Raw genomic sequence first — 24,769 nt, 5'->3', positions numbered from 1 at the left:
GGCTGAATAAACTAGGCTTGTACTCGTTAGAGTTTAGAAGAATGAGGGGAGATCTCATTGAGACGTATAAGATGATGAATGGGATGGATAGGATAGAGGTGGAGAGACTCTTCCTGCTCAGAAAGGATAGTAGGACTAGGGGGCACAGCCTCAAGATAAAGGGGGGGGGCGGTTTAGAACGGAGTTGAGGAGGAACTTCTTCACTCAAAGGGGGCGAATCTCTGGAATTCTCTGCCCGTTGAAATGGTGGAGGCTACCTCGCAAAATATTTTTAAGACGCGGGTTGATGGGTTTTTGATAAGAGAGGGGATTAAGGGTTATGGGGAGAGGGCGGGAATGTGGAACTGAGCCACGACAGATCAGCCATGATCTTATTGAATGGCGGGGCAGGCTCGAAGGGCTACATGGCCTACTCCTGCTCCTATTTCTTATGTTCTTATGTTGATCTCACATGTTATTACACATATGGCTAAATGGTGATGAGGTCTGACAGCTGAGCTCTGGGCATTTTTGAAGGGAAGGAGTTGCTTTTCCATTGTCCTGTTGAACAGGGCTATAACCTGATTAGTTTCATCCAGTTGCTAGAACTAAGTCTGCTGGGCCACTTCAGACTCCTAACAACATCTTCCTGGTTGAAAATTGAACTATTTTTACATTCTGGATTTTACTTGTAATCCAGTTGACTTACTGGATTTTACTCTTTGTTAATGGCATGCATGGTTAAATATTTTTGGTGAATCAATCAAGGCCTGGGAAAAAGTGAATGAAAATTAAGAATTTTTTTTTAAATGCACTAGTAAATTTAAGTACTGTTTTTAATATCCAAATATTTCAATGATGAACCGTAGGTTTGATCCACACTATGCTCCTTCACTCATCTCTTGTGGCATTGTTGTGGGAAGGACAAGAGATCAGACATCCACCATAGGAAGAGGAATTGAATTTAACCAGTTGCTCTTGCAATTCCTAAAAACCAGTTTGGATCAATTGGCAAGGCTTTGGAAGATGTTTCATTTGTGGATTATCTGAATTAGAAATAGAAAATTTACATTCTACATTTAAGATGATTTTCCACTGCAATTGTAGTTGACTCTTAATAGCCCCCTAAAATGGTCTAAGCAAGTCACTAAGTTAAGATGGCTCACCAACACGTTCTTGAGGGCATTAGGAATGGGTAAGAAATACCAGCCTTGCTATGATGCCCACACCTCATGAATAAACAAAATAACCTCTAATTTGTGCTGATGTGTTCTGCTTTGCTGATTTGAACTTCATGAATCTAATGTTATCTTGTCATGAAGCTAATTGTTATCTTTCTTGTAAATAAATCCTAAATCATAATGCTTGAACCAGTTAGTTCGACAACTCAAAACAGATGCAGATTAACGGGTAAGAGACGTGTAGCCCACAGGTTCAATTTGTCCAAATGTATCCAAAATAGCTCATATGGAACAAAAGCTTTGATAATCCGAGCATAAGTTAACTAAGATGAAATATAGCATGTTGATAAAGGTATTAAAAGTAATCCATTTAGGATTGGCAATTTGTTTCCTGCCAGTTTTATTCTAGGATTGGAGAATTGCCATGGTTTCTAGACTTGTTCGCACAGTGTAATATTGCAAGCCTTTTGTAATGAACGATCCGTGATAATTTTGTACACCCATTAGATTAGTCACATGTTCTGTTAGTTAGGCACAGATGAAATACCAATTTCAGTTTTTGAATTCAGTTGCAAAAAGTTTTAATAACTTTGCATCATTGGAAAACCACAAAAAGGTTGCAATTGATCTTTTCAAGCTGGCACATTTAATGTATGTCCCATACAAGAAGGGGAGCAGATCAGAAATTATGCTGGAAATCACAATCTCAATTATATTATTTTACTGATGGGGAAACTTGTGCCTCATGGTTTATGCAGCAACATGGTAGTGCATTGGATATCACAGGAAGATTTCTCATAGCTCACATAATTCTTGACAATGATTTGTTTGGAGCTTTTCATTACATCATGTTGGTTATATTCTGCAGAAACCTGTGCTTATTAGCTTGTAATCGAACTGTTCTATGAAGTGAGGAAAGCAGTTTTTAGACTAAAAATAGACTGAAAATAACAGTGTAGCATGTGATGAATCTTTGTCTCTTGTGGGTCCTTGTGTGAATGAAACTAACCACAAAAGCAGTTGAGTTTGGGGACCAGAGAGCAAACAGCTGGAGCTTTCTTTTATAATTTCCGCCCATGTTTGTACTGTGTGATTAGTCTGCCTTTCTGTGCTTTAAATTTGTACAATTACTAAGAGATCAGTTTGTATTTCCACAAATGACATCCTGCCTCCACTTCCATAAGACTATACCATCCAACTCCCGGCCTGCCCCCTCCCCATAATTTAATCATTTGGTTGGCCATCTATATAATATATAGATAATACATACACACACACTTCCTCTCAATTTTTTCCATATGTTGGCTGGATTCCACAGTTTCAGTGTGACATGTTTATATTGAAAGTTTTCAGCATTAATGTGGATAATGGAGTTTATAATGGAAATAAAAAAGTATGCACAGAATTTCATCGCCCTGCCCAAATTCAATTATTCCTTTCCCTCTAACCCCAATTTTCTCTTGTCACTCTCTGGTATTTAATTGGACGCATGTCACTTTTCCAAAATGGGATGCTTCTCATTGGTCTCTGTCGCAAATGACATTGAGTGCCTGCTCTTCACTAAATAATTAAATCTTGGTGCTTGGTTTACTGTTCATTTTCACCTTCTTGGCTTTGTCATAAGATCATAGCTTATACTTGAATTGTTTCTAAATGCAGCTGAGTTTTTTTAAAAAAATGGCCATGCCTTAATATTCTAACTTGTGACTTTCATTTCTAAAAAAAATGTGTTTTTTTTTCAAAGAGAAGCGGTTGAGTAGTTTGGAACTGTAATGTCTGGATCTTAGTTGATTGAGAGATGATTATTGAAACTGAAAAGATTCTGAGTGACTTGACAGGGTAGGTGCTGTGACATTGTTTTCTCTGGCCAGGGAATCTAGAACTAGAACAATAGTCTTAAGATAAAGGATCAGTCATTTAAAACTGAGAAGAGGGCTGTGAACCGTAGGATTTTCTGACCCTAGAGGGCTTTGCTTGTTTATTCGTTGAGTATATTCAAGGCTGTGATATATTTTTAGACTTTCAGAGGAATTGAGGGATATGGGAATTGGGTAGGGAAGTAGAATCATGACCAAAGATCAGCCATGAACTTATTGAATGCCGGAGCATTGCGTGGAATGTATGGCCTACTACTGCTACTTCTTCCTTCTTAAATTCTCCTCTCTTGCTCAGTCTTGTATTTTGTTTGCAATTGCTTCTGTAAACACAGGAACTACAAAAATGCACATTACTATAATCCATCAGACAAAAGAACCATAGAATCCTTACAGTGCAGAAAGAGGCCACCCAGCCTATTGAGTCTGCACCAACTCTCCTAAAGAACATCCTACATCCTTCACCCTATCCCTATAACCCAGTACACTATGGTTAATCCACCTAACCTATGCATCTTGGGATACTCGGGGCAATTTAGCATAGCCAAATGACCTAACTTACACATCTTTGTGGAAGGAAAGTGGAGCACCCAGAGGAAATCCATGCAGACATGAGGAGTACATGCAAACTCCACAGTCACCCAAGGCCAGAATCAAACCTGGGACAATCATATAAAACTCAATACTGTAGAAAATCTAGAGGAGTATAGAAAGTGACATGAAGTTAAAAAAGGAAATTAAGAAAGTAAAAAGAAAATATGAAAATATATTTGCAGGTAAACTCAAGGGGAAAAGAAAGATGTTTTTTAGTACATTAAGAGCAAAAGGATAACTAAGGAACCAGGGATGTATAAGTAACTTTGTTGTGGATGCAGGAGATGTGGGCAGAGTTCTTAATGAGTACTTTGTCTCTGTCTTTATGAAGGAGAGGGATGAAGCAGACGTTCTAGTTAAAGATGAGAATTGTGAAATATTAGATACAGTAAGCATAATGAGAGAGGAAGTACTGGAGGGTCTGTCATCCTTGAAAGTGGATAAATCACCACGGCCGGATGGATTGCTCTTCGAATTATTGAAGGAAGCTGGGGAGGAAATAATGGATACTCTGAGGATCATTTTCCAATCCCCACCTGATACAGGTGAGATACCACAGGATTAGAGGTCTACAAACATAGTACCGTTATTTGAAAAGGGTGCAAGGTATAGGCCAAATAATTATACACCAATCAATCTAACTTCAGTAGTGGGCAAATTATTAGAATCAATTCTGAGAGCAAGGGTAAACTGTCACTTAGAAAGGAATGGATTAATCAGGGAAACTCAGCATAGTTTTGTTGGAGGAAGGTCATGTCTTAGTAATTTAATCTTTTTTTGTGGAAGTAACTAGGAAGATTGATAAGGGTAGTGTGGTTGATGTTGACGTCATGGATTTTAGTAAGGCATTTGACAAGGTCTCACTGGCAGATCTGTCAGAAAAGTAAAGGCCCATGAGATACAAGGGAATGTGGTGAGTTGTATCCAAAATTGTCTCAGAAAGGTGAAACAAAGGGTAATGATTAATGGATGCTTTTGTGATTAGAAAGTGGTTTCCCGTGGTGTTCCACAGGAATCAATGTTGGGCTCCTTTCTGTCTGAGGTGTAAATAATTTGAATTTAAATGTGAGTGGTATGATTGGAAAATTTGCAGATGACACAAAAATTAGCCATTGTTGATTGTGAGAAGGGTAACTATCAACTCCAGAATTATACCAATGTTTTGGTTGAGTAGGCACAGAAGTGATGGATGGATTTCAACATAGAGAAGAGGTAATGCATTTAGGAAGGGCAAACAAAGCAAGGGAATACTCAATGAACAGAATATTGGGAGGGATGGAGAAAGTGAAGCACCTTGGAGTACCTTTCCACACATCCCTGAAGGTAGCAATGAGGGAATTTAAAAAAGCACATGGAATACTTTTCTTTATTGGACATGGTATTGAATGCAAAAGCAGGGATGTACTGCAGGAACTGTACAAAATACTGGTTAGGCCTCAGCTGAAATTTTGTGTACAGTCCTGGTTACCACCTTACCAGAAGGACGTAATTGCTATAGAGAGAATTGAGAAGAAATTTATAATAAGGTAGCCAGGGTGTAAAAATTATAGCAACAAGGAAGGATTTTTTTCTTAGAACAGAGGAGTCTGAGGGGTGGCTTAATTGAGGTGCACAAATTACAGGAAGTGAAGTAAAGAAGACAAAAAAGATGTATTTCCCCAAGGAGAGGTAAATTACCAGGGACCAGTGATTTAAGCTGATTAGTAGGAGAATTAGACAGGACATAAGGATGGTAGACATCTTGAATTTGCTGCGTAGTTTGGTAGTGGAGACTGAAACCTTCAACTCATTCAAATGGTACCTGGATCTACACCCAAAGTACAGTAACCTGCAAGACTACAGACCAGGTGCTGGAAGGTGGGGTTGGAATGGCGGTTAGTTTTTTTCCACTGGTGCAGACACAGTGGGCTGAGTGGCTTCTTTCTGTATCATAACATTTCTTTGGTACTAATTGAGAAATCTCTTGAACTAAAATAAATAAATATTGTCTTTTACAGGAATCTTGCACCTGTGCTTGATAACATTGTGCAGATGATTCAGGATGAAGAATCAGTAAGTTGATATTTGACTTGATGTTCTAGTAAGAATAAGGCATTTCTAATTTTATTTTCTGGAGTTTTTAAAGTTTAAAAAAACACAGACTAAAAATCGTTCAATATTTCTAAAATGCTAACAGATAAGTTCCCAAAAGTTACAACTGTTAATGTTTTCTGTTTCTAATGTCGATTTGATTCCTTTGCTGCTAACCTGCTTTTTTTAAAAATCAGAATTGGAAGGAAACATTGGTCTCTAATATCAGTTATTCTGTTGTATATAATATGTTTAGTTATCCCTAAAGTATATTTTGAACCAAATAATATTGAGAGGTCTGAAAGATACCTTGAATTTATTCACTGGGCAGTTTAGCAATTGTTTTTGACCAATGAGGATATGTAACATTTTCACTGTGGGATTTATTGATGTTGAAGCCTATTTGGGATTTTGATTGCTGCAGTGTTCCTGAGATTTGTGAGACACTGTCATGTTTCTTCACTTAATTGTTGCCTTCAACCCACAATATTACTACACTGAGAATAATGAACAGGAAGGAGTTGAGGAGGAGGCAGGGAGAATTACCAAGATTAAAGAGCTGTGGAAATAATGTAATCATACAGAATTGAATTCAGCTCTATTACAGATGTGGCAGCCCTCACTGCATAATATTGTGTTGAGAGGTTGACTGTTGATCATTTTTTCTCTAACTTCATTCATATGAAACCATGTATTTGAGGATGCTCATTATGGTTGTAGTTGACAGTTAATGAGCTGTTTGGTAGACTGGAGGCATGGTTTCCATTGTTCTGGGTGCAGGAGATCTGGCCTCAGAGACCTGTTGGCCAGTCAGAGGCCAATTGTTGGGTGCCTTGTTGGGTATATGTTTTGGGGTCTTGTTGGATGGATCATGGCTGGGTAGTGGGTTTTGAGGTGCTGGCTTTTGAGAGGCCATGAGTTAAGAGAGTAACCTGGGGGAGGATAAAACCTGCAGGGAAACCTGCTGGACTCTTGTTGGCTTGGGCCTCTCATGCCGCCAGTTACTCCTATCAGTGGGAGGACAAGGCCCTTAACACAAGCTCCTCAACTGGCCCAACTAGTGGGCATGTCACCCAACACCACCTCCACCACAGGTGTGATTGTGGCAGGGTTGAGCAGATAAACAATGAATGGGCCTCCTTTTAGATCTATTGAGCTCCCCACCTTCAAACCTGTCACCGAGGATATGTAAAATACAGTCACAAGTGCTAGGGTAACAATCAGAATTTCAAATGGGTTATTTTACTCCAACAGTAAGATCATATTCAGAATACTTTCAAGAGAATGTTAATGCACTAGTTATGGTTCAGAGCATGGTGGGCAAAATAATTCTGGAACTCCAATTTGAAGTGGAATGAAGGATGATTGAGGGCAGACAACATTTAAGCCATTGTATAAGGCATGAATAAGGGCTTCATTTAGATTACGAGCAGAACTGAAGGATTGGGGTATAAAATTAGCTAGCCTTGAGTGTGATTTGACATTTTAGAGAAATGAGATGCTTGGAAGAGAATATTAATGATAGTTAAATTAACTGCATTATAGAGCTGAAGGAATATCTGGCTACGGTGGACAGCAATTTTGCATGCATTTCCTGAGGTGTTTGCTTCATTACTTGGCAAGGAGAAATCTTGTCAGACATTGTCACCTTGGTAATGTCACCAATGGTTATTAAATAAATTGGATAGAGTTCACCATAACATTGTTGTCACTCAGCAACCTGTGTCAAATCCAGCTGTATTTCAATTAGATTTGTTATTCATGGTAGCTGTGATTTAATTGTATTTTGAGTTTCATCTTAAATCCTCAGCAGTCAGCTATGTTTTTGCATTGTCCTGCACTTCTACAATTTAGAAGCTTTTCAGAAAACACAGCAGCAGTGTTTTGTGTAAGAATTTAGGACTCTCTCTGCTTCCAGTACTTCCTTACTTCCCTTTCAGTAATTTAATCTGTATTCTAAAGCGAATTTTGGATGTGTTCAAAATCAAGAAATGTACTTCTTATGCCTTAGTTTCTTCTGCCTCTTCTCAGTGCTCAGTTGATATTTTTCACCATAAGCTAATGTACCCGATCCATGAAGCTTGCTCCCTCGATCCTCTGCAATCTATATACCCAGCAACCCAACTTCCCTTTCTTAATCCTATGACCACTGTCATTTGGGGTAGATTCAATGGACCGAAGGGCCTCTTCTGCACTGTATGATTCTATGATTGTCCTTATCCTATTATCTTACTCATCACCTTCTCACCCCAGTCTCTACCACTTTCTCAAAAAAAACTTCTAACATCTGCATCTTGAATGTTTGATTTTCAACATTTTCTTTATTAAGCCCTGGAATATATCATTGCCTCGTACCTAAATTTAAATCGTCACTGTCTGCTTGTTGCTATCCAATATCTGTAACATGAGGTCATATAGTCATATCATCAATGATGGCTTGTATCACTATAGCTAGGACTTGTTGGCATTCCTTTTTTGCCTTTCTGACTTCATGTAACCCTGTTGTCCACTTTGTCAATGTTCAATAAATTTCCTGCAGTCATTCTCATTGTACTCTTAGCTGTCATAGCTTTCTCTCCAGGAGCTTCTATTTTTCATGCTTTGATGTGCCTCCAATTTCAATCCTTAATTCCCTCATCTTTTAATTTACATACCGTTGAGAGCATCAGCTGTAACTCTGCAGTCAGTTTTCCAATGAATGCTTTGATACCCAGCTTTATCTCTCTGCTGCTTCTATTGGTTTCCTTGCTGCACTCTCAATTCACCATCTAGAAATGACAAGCCACTCAAAAAGTTGTGCCTGTGTTTTCATCCATACAGAAGTGTGGATTCCTGTATTCTAGACAATCGACTTTGTCCTCCTTGTCCTCCTTTTCAAGCATCATCACAATCTTGATCTTTCTTAGGTTAATATCCAATGTTCTTCCTTCTCTGGTTCACAGAAACATGTTTTAAATAAGCACAAACCACTTCATGACAGAATATACTGAACAGATTTTATTAGAATGATACACAGTGATTAGCCGAACTGCAAACAGAGAGAGCAGCCTTTCAGTTTCAGTATCTATCAAGCAGTGCTACTTTGATGACGATAAAATGTGGTGTATAAAGATGCGTGTCTCAGAAAGGACATATGAGGTAACTTCCCAAATCCTCTGATGTCTATTCTTGTAAACGGTTGATTATTCCAAAGCTATTTCTCTCAAACAAGACTTTCTGATCTAACTGTTGTTAATCTAATTGTTGTTAATCCCTTTGTATAACAGGCTTTAATAACTTATGTTTCTATATCATAGTTAATGGATATTTTATCTATATTTATTACCCTAGCTATCAAAGTAATACTCACACATAGCTAACACCACTAACTCACTGCAAAGGGACTTTGTATATCGCACATAGGTTGTAAAAGCAGAGGGCAAGTTATGCTTATTGCAATACTTCCAAACCACCTTGTTTCTATTGAGAAGCCTGCTCCAAATTCAAAGGAGATGTATCCTTAGCCTCTAATTCCACAAAGTGTACACCATGCAATCCTTCAAGATATCCAAAATATCAACCACTTTTTATTCCTTCTAATTCATGCTTGTTTAATGACAAACCAGATTGAGCTTGGGTCACTTAACTGTGTGGTGTCTGCATATCCTCCCCGTGTCTGCATGGGTTTCCTCTGTGTGCTCCGGTTTCCTCCCACAGTCCAAAGATGCGCAGGTTTGGTTGATTGGCCAAGCTAAATTGCCCCTTAGCGTCCTGGGATGTGTAGATTAGAGGGATTAGCAGGGAAAATATGAGAGATTATGGGGATAGGGCCTGGGTGGGACTGCTGTCGGTGCAAACTTGATGGGCCAAATGACCTCCTTTTGCACTATAGGGATTCTATGAAAGGAGCACTCACGTAGCCCATAAATGCCGACCTGTGCTTTAAACCATTTATAATTTTCAAATATAGTGTCAACATTGCCCTGTTTGATTGACATAGTCAGGATTTATTGTCGGTATTTTTAAACAACATGAGCAATCCAAGATATTATTATTGCTGAAAAAGGAGAAATGCTGTTGAAGCTTTCCGTCTTGCACTCATCAGGGCAGGCTCAAGAAGGCCAGATTTCAAAGGGAGCAAAACTGTCCTGCAGGAGAAAAGGGTGATGATTGTTAGTGATGCAAAGCAAGGGCAGCAGATGCACAAGAACACCACTTCCTGTATTTTCCCTCCAAACCACATACCACCAGATCTGGAACCATATCACAGTTCTTTCACTGGATCAAAATCCTGGAACTCCCTTTCTAATAGCACATGGACTGTAGCAGGTCAAAAGATATATCACCACCACCTTTTCAAGGGCAACTAGGGGTAGGCAGTAACCATTGGCTTAACTAGTGATGTCCTCATCTTGTGAATGAATAAAAATATAAAAAACCTCAGAACCTAATGTCTAACATTAGCTGTACTCCACAGTTGGGCAGCATTTGCTGAACAATCTCAAGTATGCTAAGAATTACTTAGCAGTTGGACTCTCAATGTGGCTGATTTATGCTTGGTACAATTACATATGAAAGGGCCTGCCCTCCACAGGCAAAAGGGACATGTCCAGGCATAGTGATTTTTTTTTTATATTAAACAGAAGAGTGGGGGAAAATAGAAACAGCTCCCGTCTGTTGTAGGTAAAATGTTAGAATCCATTATCAAGGAGGAAATAGCGAGGCATCTTGAGGGGAATTGCTTGATAGAACAGACGCAGCACGGTTTCATTAAGGGGAAGTCGTGTCTGACAAACTTATTGGAGTTCTATGAGGATGTGTCTAGGGCGGTGGATAGAGGAGAGCCGGTGGATGTGGTCTTTCTTGATTTTCAGAAGGCGTTTGACAAGGTACCTCACAAGAGGTTATTGCAGAAGGTCAGGGGACATGGAGTTGGGGGTAGGGTGTTAGCGTGGATAGAGGATTGGTTGTCAAATAGGAGGCAGAGAGTGGGGGTTAATGGGTGCTATTCGGGTTGATGACTAGTGGAGTGCCCCAGGGGTCGGTGCTGGGGCCTCAGCTATTTACCATTTATATAGATGATCTGGAGGAGGGAACCGAGTGTATGGTGTCGAAATTTGCTGATGACACCAAGATTGGTGGAACGGCAAATTGCGCGGAGGGTGTGGAGAGTCTGCAGAAGGATCTAGATAGGCTGGGCGAATGGGCCAGGAAATGGCAAATGGAATTTAATGTTGGCAAGTGCGAGGTGGTCCACTTTGGTAGGAATAATGGTAGGAAGGACTGTTACTTACAGGGCGAAAAACTGCAGCAGGCGACGGTGCAGAGGGACCTTGGGGTCCTTGTGCATGAGTCACAAAAACCCAGCCTGCAGGTGGTCAGGAAGGCTAATGGGATGCTGGCCTTCATAGCGAGGGGGATTGAATATAAAAGTAGGGAGGTCTTGCTGCGGCTGTATAGGGCATTGGTGAGGCCGCAGCTGGAGTACTGTGTGCAGTTTTGGGCGCCACACCTGCGCAAGGATATTTTGGCCTTGGAGGGAGTGCAGAGGAGGTTTACTAGGCTGATGCCGGAGTTGAGGGGGTTGAGCTATGAGGAGAGGCTGAATAAACTAGGCTTGTACTCGTTAGAGTTTAGAAGAATGAGGGGAGATCCCATTGAGATGTATAAGATGATGAATGGGATGGATAGGATAGAGGTGGAGAGGCTCTTCCTGCTCAGAAAGGGCAGTAGGACTAGGGGGCACAGCCTCAAGATAAAGGGGGGGGGCGGTTTAGAACGGAGTTGAGGAGGAACTTCTTCACTCAAAGGGTGGTGAATCTCTGGAATTCTCTGCCCGTTGAGGTGGTGGAGGCTGCCTCGCTAAATATTTTTAAGATGCGGGCTGATGGGTTTTTGATAAGCGAGGGGATTAAGGGTTGTGGGAAGAGGGCGGGAATGTGGAACTGAGCCACGACAGATCAGCCATGATCTTATTGAATGGCGGGGCAGGCTCGAAGGGCTAGATGGCCTACTCCTGCTCCTATTTCTTATGTTCTTATGTTCTTATCATGGCAACACATCGACTAATGAGAGTCAGTTTGGCAATTTCAATTAGCACACTTTGGTTACTGTTACTTTTATCCATCTTGTGAATATTATTTCATGCTGACTAGTCATCCAAATCTCTTTGTTAACTTACAGAACTTCAACCTTGACTTCAAGAAATCCCAATTCTGTGTTTCTTTTTACTTTGCTTTCGTTAGGTATCATGTTTCTGTTAGGTGTATTTATGTTACTTTGTTTCATAAAGTACCTTTGCTATGGAGCATGTGTTAGTGTTTAATTAAAGGTTTTTCACTCTGCGCTGCCACATTAATCATTTTATGTTGTATTATTGTTTACTGACTGAGCATGGCACCCATCCTTGCATGTAATACACATATAGTTTGTTCATGAATGATGTATATTCGTGTACTGGTGTGTATGTGCTGTCTGTCTCTTTAGACAGCACAGCAGAAGAGACTCACCTGACTTGAACCAACAGGAGCAGAGAGTAAGGGATCACACCACAGAGTGAAGTCCTCTCTCAGGCAGAGTCATCCAGCATCACTAGATCCAGTCATCTAGTGTCCTGTCCCCAGCCCCCCCCCCCCCCCCCCCCCCAATAAATTGGAATGGGGAGGAATCCCGATACTCTACCCGTGTAGCGAATCCCACCCCCCCCTCCTCTAACCTAAGGAAAAAGACTCAGAGTGAGAGCAGGTAAGTTTTTTTTCCTTCTTTTCTCTCTTTTTGTTTCTTGGTAAGGGACGTTACAGGGATGTCAGTGCAGGCAGTGCAGTGTTCCTCCTGTGGGATGTTTGAGGTGAGGGACACCAGTAGTGTCCCGGCTGAGTACACCTGCAGGAAGTGCTCCCAATTCCAGCTTCATGAGGACCACGTTAGGGACCTGGAGCTGGAATTGGAGGAACTCAGGATCATTTGGGAAGCAGAGGCAGCTATTGATAAAAGTTCTACAGAGAGATAGAAGTGATACGTGGGTGACTGCTAGAAGGGGTAAGAAGCAGTCAGCAGCGATCCCCCATGGTGTTCCTCTGCAAAACAAGTACTCTGTTTTGGATGCTGTTGGGGTGGACGACTCAACAGGGATAAGCCATGGGGTACAGGTCTCTGGCGCAGAGTCTGTCCTTGTTGCTCAGATGGGAAGGGGGAAGAAGAGTACAGGATTAGTCATTGGGGACTCCATAGTTAAGGGGACAGATGGGAGCTTCCGTGGGAACGAGCGAGACTTGTGGTTGGCATGTTGCCTCCCAGGTGCCAGTGTCCGTGATGTCTTTGATTGGGAACCAGAGGGGAACCAGCCCCAAGTCGTGGTTCACATAGGTACCCATGACATAGGTAGGAATAGGTATGGGAATGTAAGACAGAAATTCAGGGAGTTAGGGTGGAAGCTTAGGGCTAAAACAAACAGAGTTGTTATCTCTGGTTTGTTACCTGTGCCACGGGATAGCGAGGAGAAGAATAGAGAGAGAGAGTGTTTGCATTCATGGCTAAAGGGATGGTGCAGGAGGGAGGGTTTCAGATATCTGGACAATTGGGCCTCATTCTGGGGTAGGTGGGACCTCTACAAAAGGAATGGTCTACACCTGAACCAGAGGGATACCAATATCTTGGAAAAATTTGCCAGTGCTCTTCAGGAGGGTTTAAACTTATTCAGAAGGGGGATGGGAACCTGAATTGTAGCTCCAGTGTACAGGAGGTTGGGAGTAGGAAGGTCATGGATAAGGTTTCAAGGTCACAGGAGCGTACTGGCAGGCGGGAGGGTGGTTTGAAGTGTGTATACTTTAACGCTAGAAACATATGGAATAAAGTGGGTGAACTTGCAGCCTGGGTTGGTACCTGGGACTTTGATGTTGTGGCCATTTCAGAGACGTGGATAGAGCAGGGACAGGAATGGTTGTTGCAGGTTCCGGGGTTTAGATGTTTCAGTAAGAGCAGGGAAGGTGGTAAAAGAGAGGGGAGGTGTGGCATTGTTAGTCAAGGACAGTTTGACCGTGGCAGAAAGGACGTTTGATGAGGACTTGTCTACTGAGGTAGTATGGGCTGAGGTTAGAAACAGGAAAGGAGAGGTCACCCTGCTGGGAGTATTTTTATAGGCCTCCGAAAAGTTCTAGAGATGTAGAGGAAGGGATTGCAAAGATGATTCTGGAAAGGAGCGAAAGTTACAGGGTAGTTGTTATGGGGGACTTTAACTTTACAAATATTGACTGGAAAAGCTATAGTTTGAGTCCGTTAGAGGGGTCAGTTTTTGTCCAATGTGTGCAGGAAGGTTTCCTGACACAGTATGTAGATAGGCCAACAAGAGGTGAGGCCACATTGGATTTGGTATTGGGTAATGAACCAGACCAGGTGTTAGACTAGGAGGTAGGTGAGCACTTTGGTGATAGTGACCACAATTCAGTTACGTTTACCTTAGTGATGGAAAGGGATAGGTATATACTGAAGGGCAAAAGTTATAGCTGGGGGAAAGGAAATTATGAGGCGATTAGGCGAGATTTAGGATACATAATTTGGAGAAGGAAACTGCAGGGGATGGGCACAATTGAAATGTGGAACTTGTTCAAGGAGCAGCTACTGTGAGTCCTTGATAAATATGTACCTGTCAGGCAGGGAGGAAGTGGTCGAATGAGGAAACTGTGGTCTACTAAGGAAGTTGAATCTCTTGCGAAGAGGAAGAACGAGACTTATGTAAAGATGAGACGTGAAGGCTCAGTTAGGGCACTGGAGAGTTACAAGTTAGCCAGGAAGGAACTAAGGAGAGAGTTAAGAAGATCCAGAAGAGGACATGAGAAGCCTTTGGCAGTAGGATCAAGGAGAACCCTAAAGCTTTCAATAGGTATGTCAGAAATAAAAGAATGATTAGGGCCAGTCAAGGACAGTGGCGGGAAGTTGTGCGTGGAGCTTGAAGAGAGAGGAGAGGCACTAAATGAATATTTTTCCTCAATATTCACACAGGAAAAAGTCAATGTAGTCGAGGAGAATGCTGAGATACAGGCTTTTAGACTAGATGGGATTGAGGTACATGAGGAGGAGGTGTTAGCAATTCTAGAAAGTGTGAAAATAGCTAAGTCCCCTGGGCTGGATGGGATTTATCCTAGGATTCTCTAGGAAGCTAGGGAGGAGATTGCAGAGCCTTTGGCTTTGATCTTTATGTCATCATTGTCTACAGGTATAGTGCTGGAAGACTGGAGGATAGCAAATGTTGTCCCCTTGTTCAAGAAGGGGAGTAGAGACCATCCTGGAAATTATAGACTGGTGAGCCTTACTTCTGTTGTGGGCAAAGTTTTGGAAAGGATTATAAGAGGTAGGATTTATAATCATCTAGAGAAATAATTTGATTAGGGATAGTCAACACGGTTTTGTGAAGGGTAGGTCAAGCCTCACAAATCTTATTGAGTTCTTTGAGAAGGTGACCAAAGAGGTGGATGAGCAGTTGATGTGGTGTATGTGGATTTTAGTAAAGCGTTTGATATGCTTCCCCATGGTAAGCTACTGCAGAAAATACAGATGCATAGGATTGAGGGTGATTTAGCAGTTTGGATCAGGAATTGGCTAGGTGAAGGAAGACAGAGGGTGGTGGTTGATGGGAAATATTCAACCTGGAGTTCACTTACTAGTGGTGTGCCTCAGGGATCTGTTTTGGGGCCACTGCTGTTTGTCATTTTTATAAATGATCTAGATGAGGGTGTAGAAGGATGGGTTAGTAAATTTGTGGATGACGCTAAAGTCGGAGGAGTTGTAGACTGTGCAGATGGATGGTACAGTTTGCAGAGGGACACAGATAAGCTACAGAGCTGGGCTGAGAGGTGGCAAATGGAGTTTAATGCGGAAAAGTGTGAGGTGATTCACTTTGAAAGGAGTAACAGGATTACAGAATATTGAGCTAGTGGAAAGACTCTTGGTAGTGTGGATGATAAGAGAGATCTCGGTGTATGTGTGCATAAATCCCTGAAAGTTGGCACCCAGGTTGATAGGGTTGTTAAGAAGGCGTGTGTTAGCTCTCGTTGGTAGATGGATTGAGTTTCAGAGCCGTGAGATCATGTTGCAGCTGTACAAAACTCTGGTGCGGCCGCACTTGGAGTATTGCGTACAGTTCTGGTCGCTGCATTATAAGAAAGATGTGGAAGCATTGGAAAGGGTGCAGAGGAGATTTACCAGGATGTTGCCTGGTATGGTGGGAAGGTCTTATGAGGAAAGGTTGAGGGACTTGAGGCTGTTTTTGTTAGAGAGAAGAAGGTTAAGAGGTGACTTAATTGAGGCATACAAGATGATTAGAGGATTAGACAGAGTGGGCAGTGAGAGCCTTTTTCCTCAGATGGTGATGGCTAACACAAGGGGACATAGCTTTAAATTGAGGGGTGATAGATATAGGACAGACGTCAGAGGTAGGTTCTTTATTCAGAGGGCAGTAAGGGCATGGAATGCCCTGCCAGCAGCAATCGTGGACTCGCCAACTTTAAGGGCATTCAAATGGTCATTGGATAGACATATGGATAATATTGGAGTAGTTTAGGTTAGAGGGTCATTAGATTGGTTCCACTGGTTGGCGCAACATCAAGAGCTGAAGGGCCTGTACTGCGCTGTAATGTTCTATGTTCCATAGCAGCCATGTAGTTAACATCATAAGCAGCTGGAACATGACACCAGGGCACCCTACAGCTGCAAACCCCTGTAGATAGTGGCCAGAATTCTCCAATCTTGCTCTCCTTGCTGCCGTTGATAACGGGAATGGAGAATGTGGTGATTAGCCAAAACTCCAATCATTGCAGTGAAACCAGAGAATCCCAGCAGTGGGTGTGTCACAGAATTGCAGCCAGATTTGGAAAAATATAGAAAGTTATAATGAAAAGAAATTAGCCTTCAGGAGCAGGTGAAGTGAAACCTGGGTTAAAGAGAAAAGGCCAGGGCTGTTTGAAGTAAAAGGAAGATATACTCAGCTAGAACCTAGCTGTGGTCCAGATTTAAAAAGAAGAAATAGAAGGCAGAGAGTTGCTTCAGTTACACAAGTTGAGAAGTAAAAAGAGAAGTCTCCGGGAACTGCAAAGCTTGCCCCAATAGCATGAGGAAGTGAAAAGCTGAGATTGCAGATCTCCCAATCTGAACAGGGCCTGCAGGGAACTATCCTTGCACCAAGGAACTGCAGGTAGTGAAGACTGGAAGTTTAGGAACAAAAAAAGAAAAGAAAACAAGCTAAAGAATCTTAAAAAATTGTGGTCCTTTGAATAAAAGGTAAAAATGGTTAATAGAAAAAGGCGAAAGGAGAACTCAGCAACAGAGGTCATAGCATGGAATATGAGAAGAGCCAAGGGAATCCCATGTAATGGACACGATCAGTTTTGTGATTAGTGAGAGAACTGATCACCTCAGAGTGAAGCATCTCAAGGATTGATCTGTGGCACTCATATACGACATCCTGTATCATCTAATGCTAGAGTCACCATGCTGTTGAAGCAGAAATTAAAGCATAGCTATCATTCACCAAAGTATATTGGGAATCTTTCTGAGATCCAACTGAATGATCAAACAACTAGTCATGTGGAGTACACAAAATAACTGGAAAAATCGGGCATTCTGAATAGGCAGAAACTGTCTGGCGTTCAAGAGTGCTGTGGAGGCCATAGCAATGGACAAACCCAAAGAGAAAACACAACTGTTGAACAAATTAGCAATTCAGAAGAACTGTCCAATTAAAAATAAGAAGGAAGAACTGTTGAAGAGAGAAGTAGAGTTCAATCCAACAGTTACGAAAAAAAATGTGGCAGTTATCTGAAAATATGCAAAGCACAAGTAGGAAGACATCATTTCCCAATGTTGTTAGAAGAGAATGACAGACTCACTTTGGGAAAAAGCTCAAACTGATGAACCGAATAGATGGAGCAATTTTTACATGTGACAAATAGATCAAGAGTAAAGCTAGTACGTGCTGAGAATGAGATTCTGTTTCAGTAACCAGGAGCTATTGAACATAAAGAGGAATCACAAAAGGAAATAAAGCTGTAGAGAAGACAAAATCAAAGTGAAATGGTTAACGGATAATTTAAAATGTTGCAAAAGTTGACAAAATGAAGTCAAAAGGAAGGACAACTTAATGCGGTAATGTAAAATGAAGCTGAGTTGGAACAAATTCAAAAACAGGTTAAAGATTGTATTCATGCCAGAGAACTCTGTAATAGAGAGGACCACTGAAGATTTTCAGCCCAGCGAAGGATACTTGAGATGACTATGAAGATAAAGAAAATGAGTTGTTGAGAAAGCAACTGAGGGAAGTGGAGCTGAAATGGGCTGAGACCAAACTGTAAGTGGTGACGACAAGAGTGCAGGAGAAGGAAGCAGATATATGGAATAAAGAACAACTCAGGTGTAATAATAACATGGTCAATAGAAGACATGCCAAATAGGTCCAAATAGGAAGAGCAAAAGAACTTTATCATGTGACCCATGTACCAGAAATAGAGTACCACGAACATTTCCTCCACAAGTAACAAACCAAGTTTGTGCAAGAACTGTCAAGATGCAAGATGGTGTTGTATTGCAGTGACAGTTACTATACAGTTACAATACTGTTACTAGAGAGGAGGTGCTCGACAGACTGGAAGGACTGATTGTGGACAAGTCGCCAGGACCGGATGGAATGCATCCGAGGGTTCTGAAAGAAATGGCGGAGGTGATAGTGGATGCCTTGGTGGTTATTTTCCAAACGTCGCTGGATTCCGGGGAAGTGCCGGAAGATTGGAAAACGGCTAATGTTACGCCATTGTTTAAGAAGGGTGGCAGGCAAAAGGCAGGGAATTATAGGCCGGTTAGTTTAACGTCTGTTGTAGGTAAAATGTTAGAATCCGTCATTAAGGAGGAAATAGCAAGGCATCTTGAGAGGAATTGCTTGATAGAGCAGACGCAGCACAGTTTCGTTAAAGGGAAGTCGTGTCTAACAAATTTCCTGGAGTTCTATGAAGATGTGTCTAGGGCGGTGGATAGAGGAGAGCCGGTGGATGTGGTCTTTCTGGATTTTCAGAAGGTGTTTGACAAGGTACCTCACAGGAGGTTATTGCAGAAGGTCAGGGGACAGGGAGTTGGGGGTAGAGTGTTAGCGTGGATAGAGGATTGGTTGTCAAATAGGAAACAGAGAGTGGGGGTTAATGGGTGCTATTCGGATTGGCGGATGGTGACTAGTGGAGTGCCTCAGGGGTCGGTGCTGGGGCCTCAGCTGTTCACCATTTATATAGATGATCTGGAGGAGGGAACTGAGTGTAGGGTGTCGAAATTTGCTGATGACACCAAGATTGGAGGAAAGGCAAATTGTGCAGAGGGTGTGGAGAGTCTGCAGAAGGATCTGGATAGGCTGGGCAAATGGGCCAGGAAATGGCAAATGGAATTTAATGTTGGCAAGTGCGAGGTGGTCCACTTTGGTAGGAATAATGGTAGGAAGGATTATCACTTACATGGAGAAAAACTGCAGCAGGCGACGGTGCAGAGGGACCTCGGGGTCCTTGTGCATGAGTCGCAAAAACCCAGCTTGCAGGTGCAGCAGGTGGTCAGGAAGGCAAATGGGATGCTGGCCTTCATAGCGAGGGGGATTGAATATAAAAGTAGGGAGGTCTTGCTGCGGCTGTATAGGGCATTGGTGAGGCCGCAGCTGGAGTACTGTGTGCAGTTTTGGGCGCCGTACTTACACAAGGATATTTTGGCCTTGGAGGAAGTGCAGAGGAGGTTTACTAGGCTGATGCCGGAGTTGAGGGGGTTGAGCTATGAGGAGAGGCTGAATAAACTAGGCTTGTACTCGTTAGAGTTTAGAAGAATGAGGGGAGATCTCATTGAGACGTATAAGATGATGAATGGGATGGATAGGATAGAGGTGGAGAGACTCTTCCCACTCAGAAAGGATAGTAGGACTAGGGGGCACAGCCTCAAGATAAAGGGGGGCGGTTTAGAACAGAGTTGAGGAGGAACTTCTTCAGTCAAAGGGTGGTGAATCTCTGGAATTCTCTGCCCGTTGAAGTGGTGGAGGCTACCTCGCTAAATATTTTTAAGACGCGGGTTGATGGGTTTTTGATAAGAGAGGGGATTAAGGGTTATGGGGAGAGGGTGGGAATGTGGAACTGAGCCACGACAGATCAGCCATGATCTTATTGAATGGCGGGGCAGGCTCGAAGGGCTAGATGGCCTACTCCTGCTCCTATTTCTTATGTTCTTATGACAGTACATACATGCTTTGTAGGGTAATTTACTTGACAGAGAAAACGATCAACAGTGAATTGGAAAGTGATATCGTTGGCAGAATAAAATGTATAGTCCTTGGTCAGTGCACAGTCTAGGGCAGAACTCAGGAAAGCAGCAAACCTGCATGGAAGAATTTCCATGCAAAACTATTTGAAACTGCGCACTGTTGAAGCTTTCTAGAACTGTTAAATGCAAATCTCAAGATCCCATGGAACAATTGCTACATTGATTTACAAATGTCTAACTTATATGTATAATGGTTAGTTAGAATGTGGGTTAAGTAAATTGATTTTGAAGGTTGCATAAGAAAATTGAAGGGAGAGGGATGTTGTGTATTTGGTGCCTGTTTCTTTATTTCAGCACAGTATGCAGTCTCACAATGCCAGGTTAAAGTCCAGCAGTTTTATTTGTTAGCATGAGCTTTCTGAGTACCGTTCCTTCATCAGGTGAGTGCAGGGCATATATAGACACAAACTCAGTTACAAGATAATAGTTGGAATGCAAGTCTTAACAGGTAATCAAGTTTTTACAGGTGCAGGCAATGTGAGTGAGAGAGGGTAAAGCGCAGGTTAAAGATGTGTGAATTGTCTCCAGCCAGGATAGTGAAATTTTGCAAGACGAGGCAAGTTGTAGGGGTTACAGATAGTGTGACATGATCCCAAGATCTTGGTTGAGGCTGTTCTTATGTGTACAGAATTTAGCTATCAGTTTCTGCTCAGTGATTCTGCATTGTCACATGTCGTGAAGGCCACCTTGGGGAATGCTTACCCAAAGATCAGGCTGAATGCCCATGACTGCCGAAATGTTCCCCGAGAGGAAGGGAACACTCCTGCCTGGCGAATGTTGAGTGGTGTCCCTTCATTCATTGTTGTAGCATCTTTATTTCAGCGCAGCAGAAGAGAAAGAATCCGTCATCAAGGAGGAAATAGTGAGGCATCTTGAGGGGAACTGCTTGATAGAGCAGACGCAGCACGGTTTCCTTAAAGGGAAGTCGTGTCTGACAAATTTACTGGAGTTCTATGAGGATGTGTATAGGGCGGTGGATAGAGGAGAGCCGGTGGATGTGGTCTTTCTGGATTTTCAGAAGGCGTTTGACAAGGTACCTCATAAGAGGTTATTACAGAAGGTCAGGGGGCATGGAGTTGGGGGTAGGGTGTTAGCGTGGATAGAGGACTGGTTGTCAAATAGGAGGCAGAGAGTGGGAGTCAATGGGTGCTATTCGGATTGGCGAATGGTGACTAGTGGAGTGCCCCAGGGGTCGGTGCTGGGGCCTCAGCTATTTACCATTTATATAGATGATCTGGAGGAGGGAATCGAGTGTAGTGTGTCGAAATTTGCTGATGACGCCAAAATTGGTGGAAAGGCAAATTGTGCGGAGGGTGGGGAGAGTCTACAGAAGGATCTAGATAGGCTGGGCGAATGGGCCAGGAAATGGCAAATGGAATTTAATGTTGGCAAGTGCGAGGTGGTCCACTTTGGTAGGAATAATGGTAGGAAGGATTATTACTTACATGGAGAAAAACTGCAGCAGGCGACGGTGCAGAGGGACCTCGGGGTCCTTGTGCATGAGTCGCAAAAACCCAGCTTGCAGGTGCAGCAGGTGGTCAGGAAGGCGAATGGGATGCTGGCCTTCATAGCGAGGGGGATTGAATATAAAAGTAGGGAGGTCTTGCTGCGGCTGTATAGGGCATTGGTGAGGCCGCAGCTGGAGTACTGTGTGCAGTTTTGGGTGCCGTACTTACGCAAGGATATTTTGGCCTTGGAGGGAGTGCAGAGGAGGTTTACTAGGCTGATGCCGGAGTTGAGGGGGTTGAGCTATGAGGAGAGGCTGAATAGATTAGGCTTGTACTCGTTAAAGTTTAGAAGAATGAGGGGAGATCTCATTGAGACGTATAAGATGATGAATGGGATGGCTAGGATAGAGGTGGAGAGACTCTTCCCACTCAGAAAGGATAGTAGGACTAGGGGGCACAGCCTCAAGATAAAGGGGGTGCGGTTTAGAACGGAGTTGAGGAGGAACTTCTTCAGTCAAAGGGTGGTGAATCTCTGGAATTCTCTGCCCGTTGAAGTGGTGGAGGCTGCCTCGCTAAATATTTTTAAGACGCGGGTTGATGGGTTTTTGATGAGAGAGGGGATTGAGAGTTATGGGGAGAGGGCAGGAATGTGGAACTGAGCCACGACAGATCAGCCATGATCTTATTGAATGGCGGGGCAGGCTCGAAGGGCTAGTTGGCCTACTCCTGCTCCTATTTCTTATGTTCTTATGAACAATCTGATGTGAACCAATGGGCACCAAGAGTAAATGATCACACCATAGGGTGAAGTTTTCTCTCAGGTAGAATCATTTAGCAGCCATGTAATAACATCATAAAGATGACTCCAGAGCAGTCTAGAGTTGCAACTTATACATCTTGTTTTTTTTAAAACAATGAATATATACGCACATGCACGTGCACGCACACGTATTCCAATATCGTAGCTAATTTGAAGTAAGTTGTAATTCATTCTGAACTTTGAATGACCTTAGCAATGGATTGGTGGTCTTTTTTTCCCCTGGATAAGATGAGAATCCTGGGTAAGATGTTCTGTCAGAGAGTCAGTTCAGACTCGATGGTTCGAAAGGTCTTCTTCTGCACTATAGGAACTCTTTGCATGGTTTTGATATTTATCCATGATCACATAGGCAGGTGGTTATCAACATGTTCTCACTTGATGATGTAATTACCCTTTTTTCTGTCATATTCTAAATCACTTCCTCTGCCCCAGTTTTACACACCCAGCTATATTACATGTTCATCTCATTCTATTACTATTACTATTGAATACATTATAATTTATATTGTAATGCATTTAGCAAAGTATCCTGATTAATTCAAGCTATCAACACATTTTTGTTCATTGTATTTAAATATCTGATTAGGCTGCATTTATTTCTCAGAATGAATTCAGGCACAATATTTTATCAAATTATCCTAATTGCAGAGCACAAGCCAGTCTGCAAGGTAAGGGATATTAGTTATCTTTAACACTGTTTCCCTTCTATCCCTGCCCCCAATAGCACCCAGAATGGGTTTAAATGGTCCTAGCTAGAGTCTCTTTTTCCTCCAACAGTGGTTTACTTGCATACTACTTGCTGCATCACAGCTGCTCTTTTGGCTGTAATAACCCTGTGTTTGGGCATGGTTCTTATCCAAATAATCTTAAAGTTGAGACTTATTTGAAGTTGTTTTTCTTACACCTCTCTTGCAACCTTGTAATGCTTTTACCTTCCTGTTTTCTGTTAGTGTCCTATGTCTGTTGCTGTATAAAGTACTATGAAAATTGCTCAATACTTTCTGAAAGTTCTAGAATGCAAGCTGTTTATAGTAATCTGGCAAAATCATATCGGATGATGACCCTGCATTTGAAGAAAGTAAGCTGCTTAGATAAGGAGGGCGAGTTGGCTAAGGTAAATGATTGGGAAATTCCAGTAATAGATAAGATGACAGACAAGCATTTGATAAATTGGCACATCATATACAACACATTTCTTTAAGACGTAAAAGCCCAACCAAGGCTACTAAATGGAATTAAACAATAGAATTAGATCAAAAGAAGAGATGTGTATTGTCTCCAAAAAGAGTAGTAACCTGAATATTTGGGAGGCTTTTTGAATTCAGCAAAAGAGGACCAAACAATTGATGAGGAAAGAGCAAAGAAAATGAGACTAGACTAGTAACAAATACAGATGAATTATAATTGTTTGTATAGATATGCAAAGAAAACATGAGCCTATTAGCGGCAGGGACACATGAAAATATGTTGGGGAATAAGAAAATGGCGGACGTTAAACGAATACATATATGTCTTCATGAAAGAAGGCAAAAGACATTTCAGAAATGATGGAGAACCAAATGAGGAGCTTAAAGTGTTAGATAGAAAAATTACAGCTATTCGGCTATAGTGTACTTCACTCGGTCACTCTTCAAAGCAGACAAAGACTCTTGGAATTTCAGGCAAGGCCTTTATTATGAACTATAGTATGAGCTACTCCCAGTGCTCCAAATAGTGGTATCCCAGGAAAAAGTTCTGATTCAAGATCTATTCAAACAATTATAGTTGAGATACAGGTGCAAGAAATTAGCACATCACAGTCAAAAATGTATATTTGCAAAAAAGTTATCTGTATCCACTCACAATTAACAATTGGGATTACATATTGTATAACATAGGGATATAGTTATCCAATTACAACTTGTGTGCATCTGTCTAATTTCAATATCACCAAGCATGTATTTCTTTCTACACAATTATGAAGTTATCTTTCCAACTGTTGGTATATCAAATCCCCCATCCCATTGTCTCTTATTAAAACAGACATTGACAAACTGCAGCTGTGCACAGTCGAATGGAGTTCTTGTTTGTATGCTGTGTGACTGAAGCCACCCTTGTAACTAAGAGTCCTTGACTCTTAATCTGGGTCTGCTTTTCTCATGACCTGTGGTTTTCCTGAGTGACTGAGTTTAGCAGCTTGCAGTTTATGATTTTTAAATTTGTGTGATTATTAACCCTTTCGTAAGGATATCTGTATAAGTAAAGCAATGGTACTGGAAAAATTAATGGGACCAACTGGTATGAATTCCCTGGACCTAACGACCCTACATGGGTTACGAAGCAGAAGGAGGCCATTCGGTCCATCATGTCTGCACTGGCTCTTCAAATGAGCATTTTGACAGAGCCATTCTCATACTTTTCCCGGTACACTTTGTTTCTATTCAAGAAATCATCTAATGTCCTCTTGAATGCTTTGATTGAACTTGTCTCCACCACACTTCCGCGCAGTACATTCCAGAC

General features: G+C 41.9%; 1 protein-coding gene across 2 annotated transcripts in view; it reads left to right on the top strand.

Moving 5' to 3' along the window:
• Nucleotides 1–24,769, top strand: part of carmil1 (capping protein regulator and myosin 1 linker 1) — a 395,677-nt gene that overhangs the window by 236,706 nt on the left and 134,202 nt on the right. For both annotated transcript variants that reach the window (XM_080204317.1, XM_080204310.1), the window contains exon 20: nucleotides 5,626–5,680. In XM_080204317.1, the coding sequence (XP_080060443.1) occupies nucleotides 5,626–5,680 (55 nt within the window). The remainder of the gene's footprint in view (nucleotides 1–5,625; nucleotides 5,681–24,769) is intronic.

The sequence above is a fragment of the Carcharhinus amblyrhynchos genome, chromosome 2 (genome assembly GCF_965287045.1).
Source record: "Carcharhinus amblyrhynchos chromosome 2, sCarAmb.v2.hapA, whole genome shotgun sequence".
Classification (NCBI taxonomy): Eukaryota; Metazoa; Chordata; class Chondrichthyes; order Carcharhiniformes; family Carcharhinidae; genus Carcharhinus; species Carcharhinus amblyrhynchos.
The sequence above is the reverse complement of the archived record's forward strand: the minus strand, read 5'-3'. Positions and strand labels throughout refer to the sequence as shown.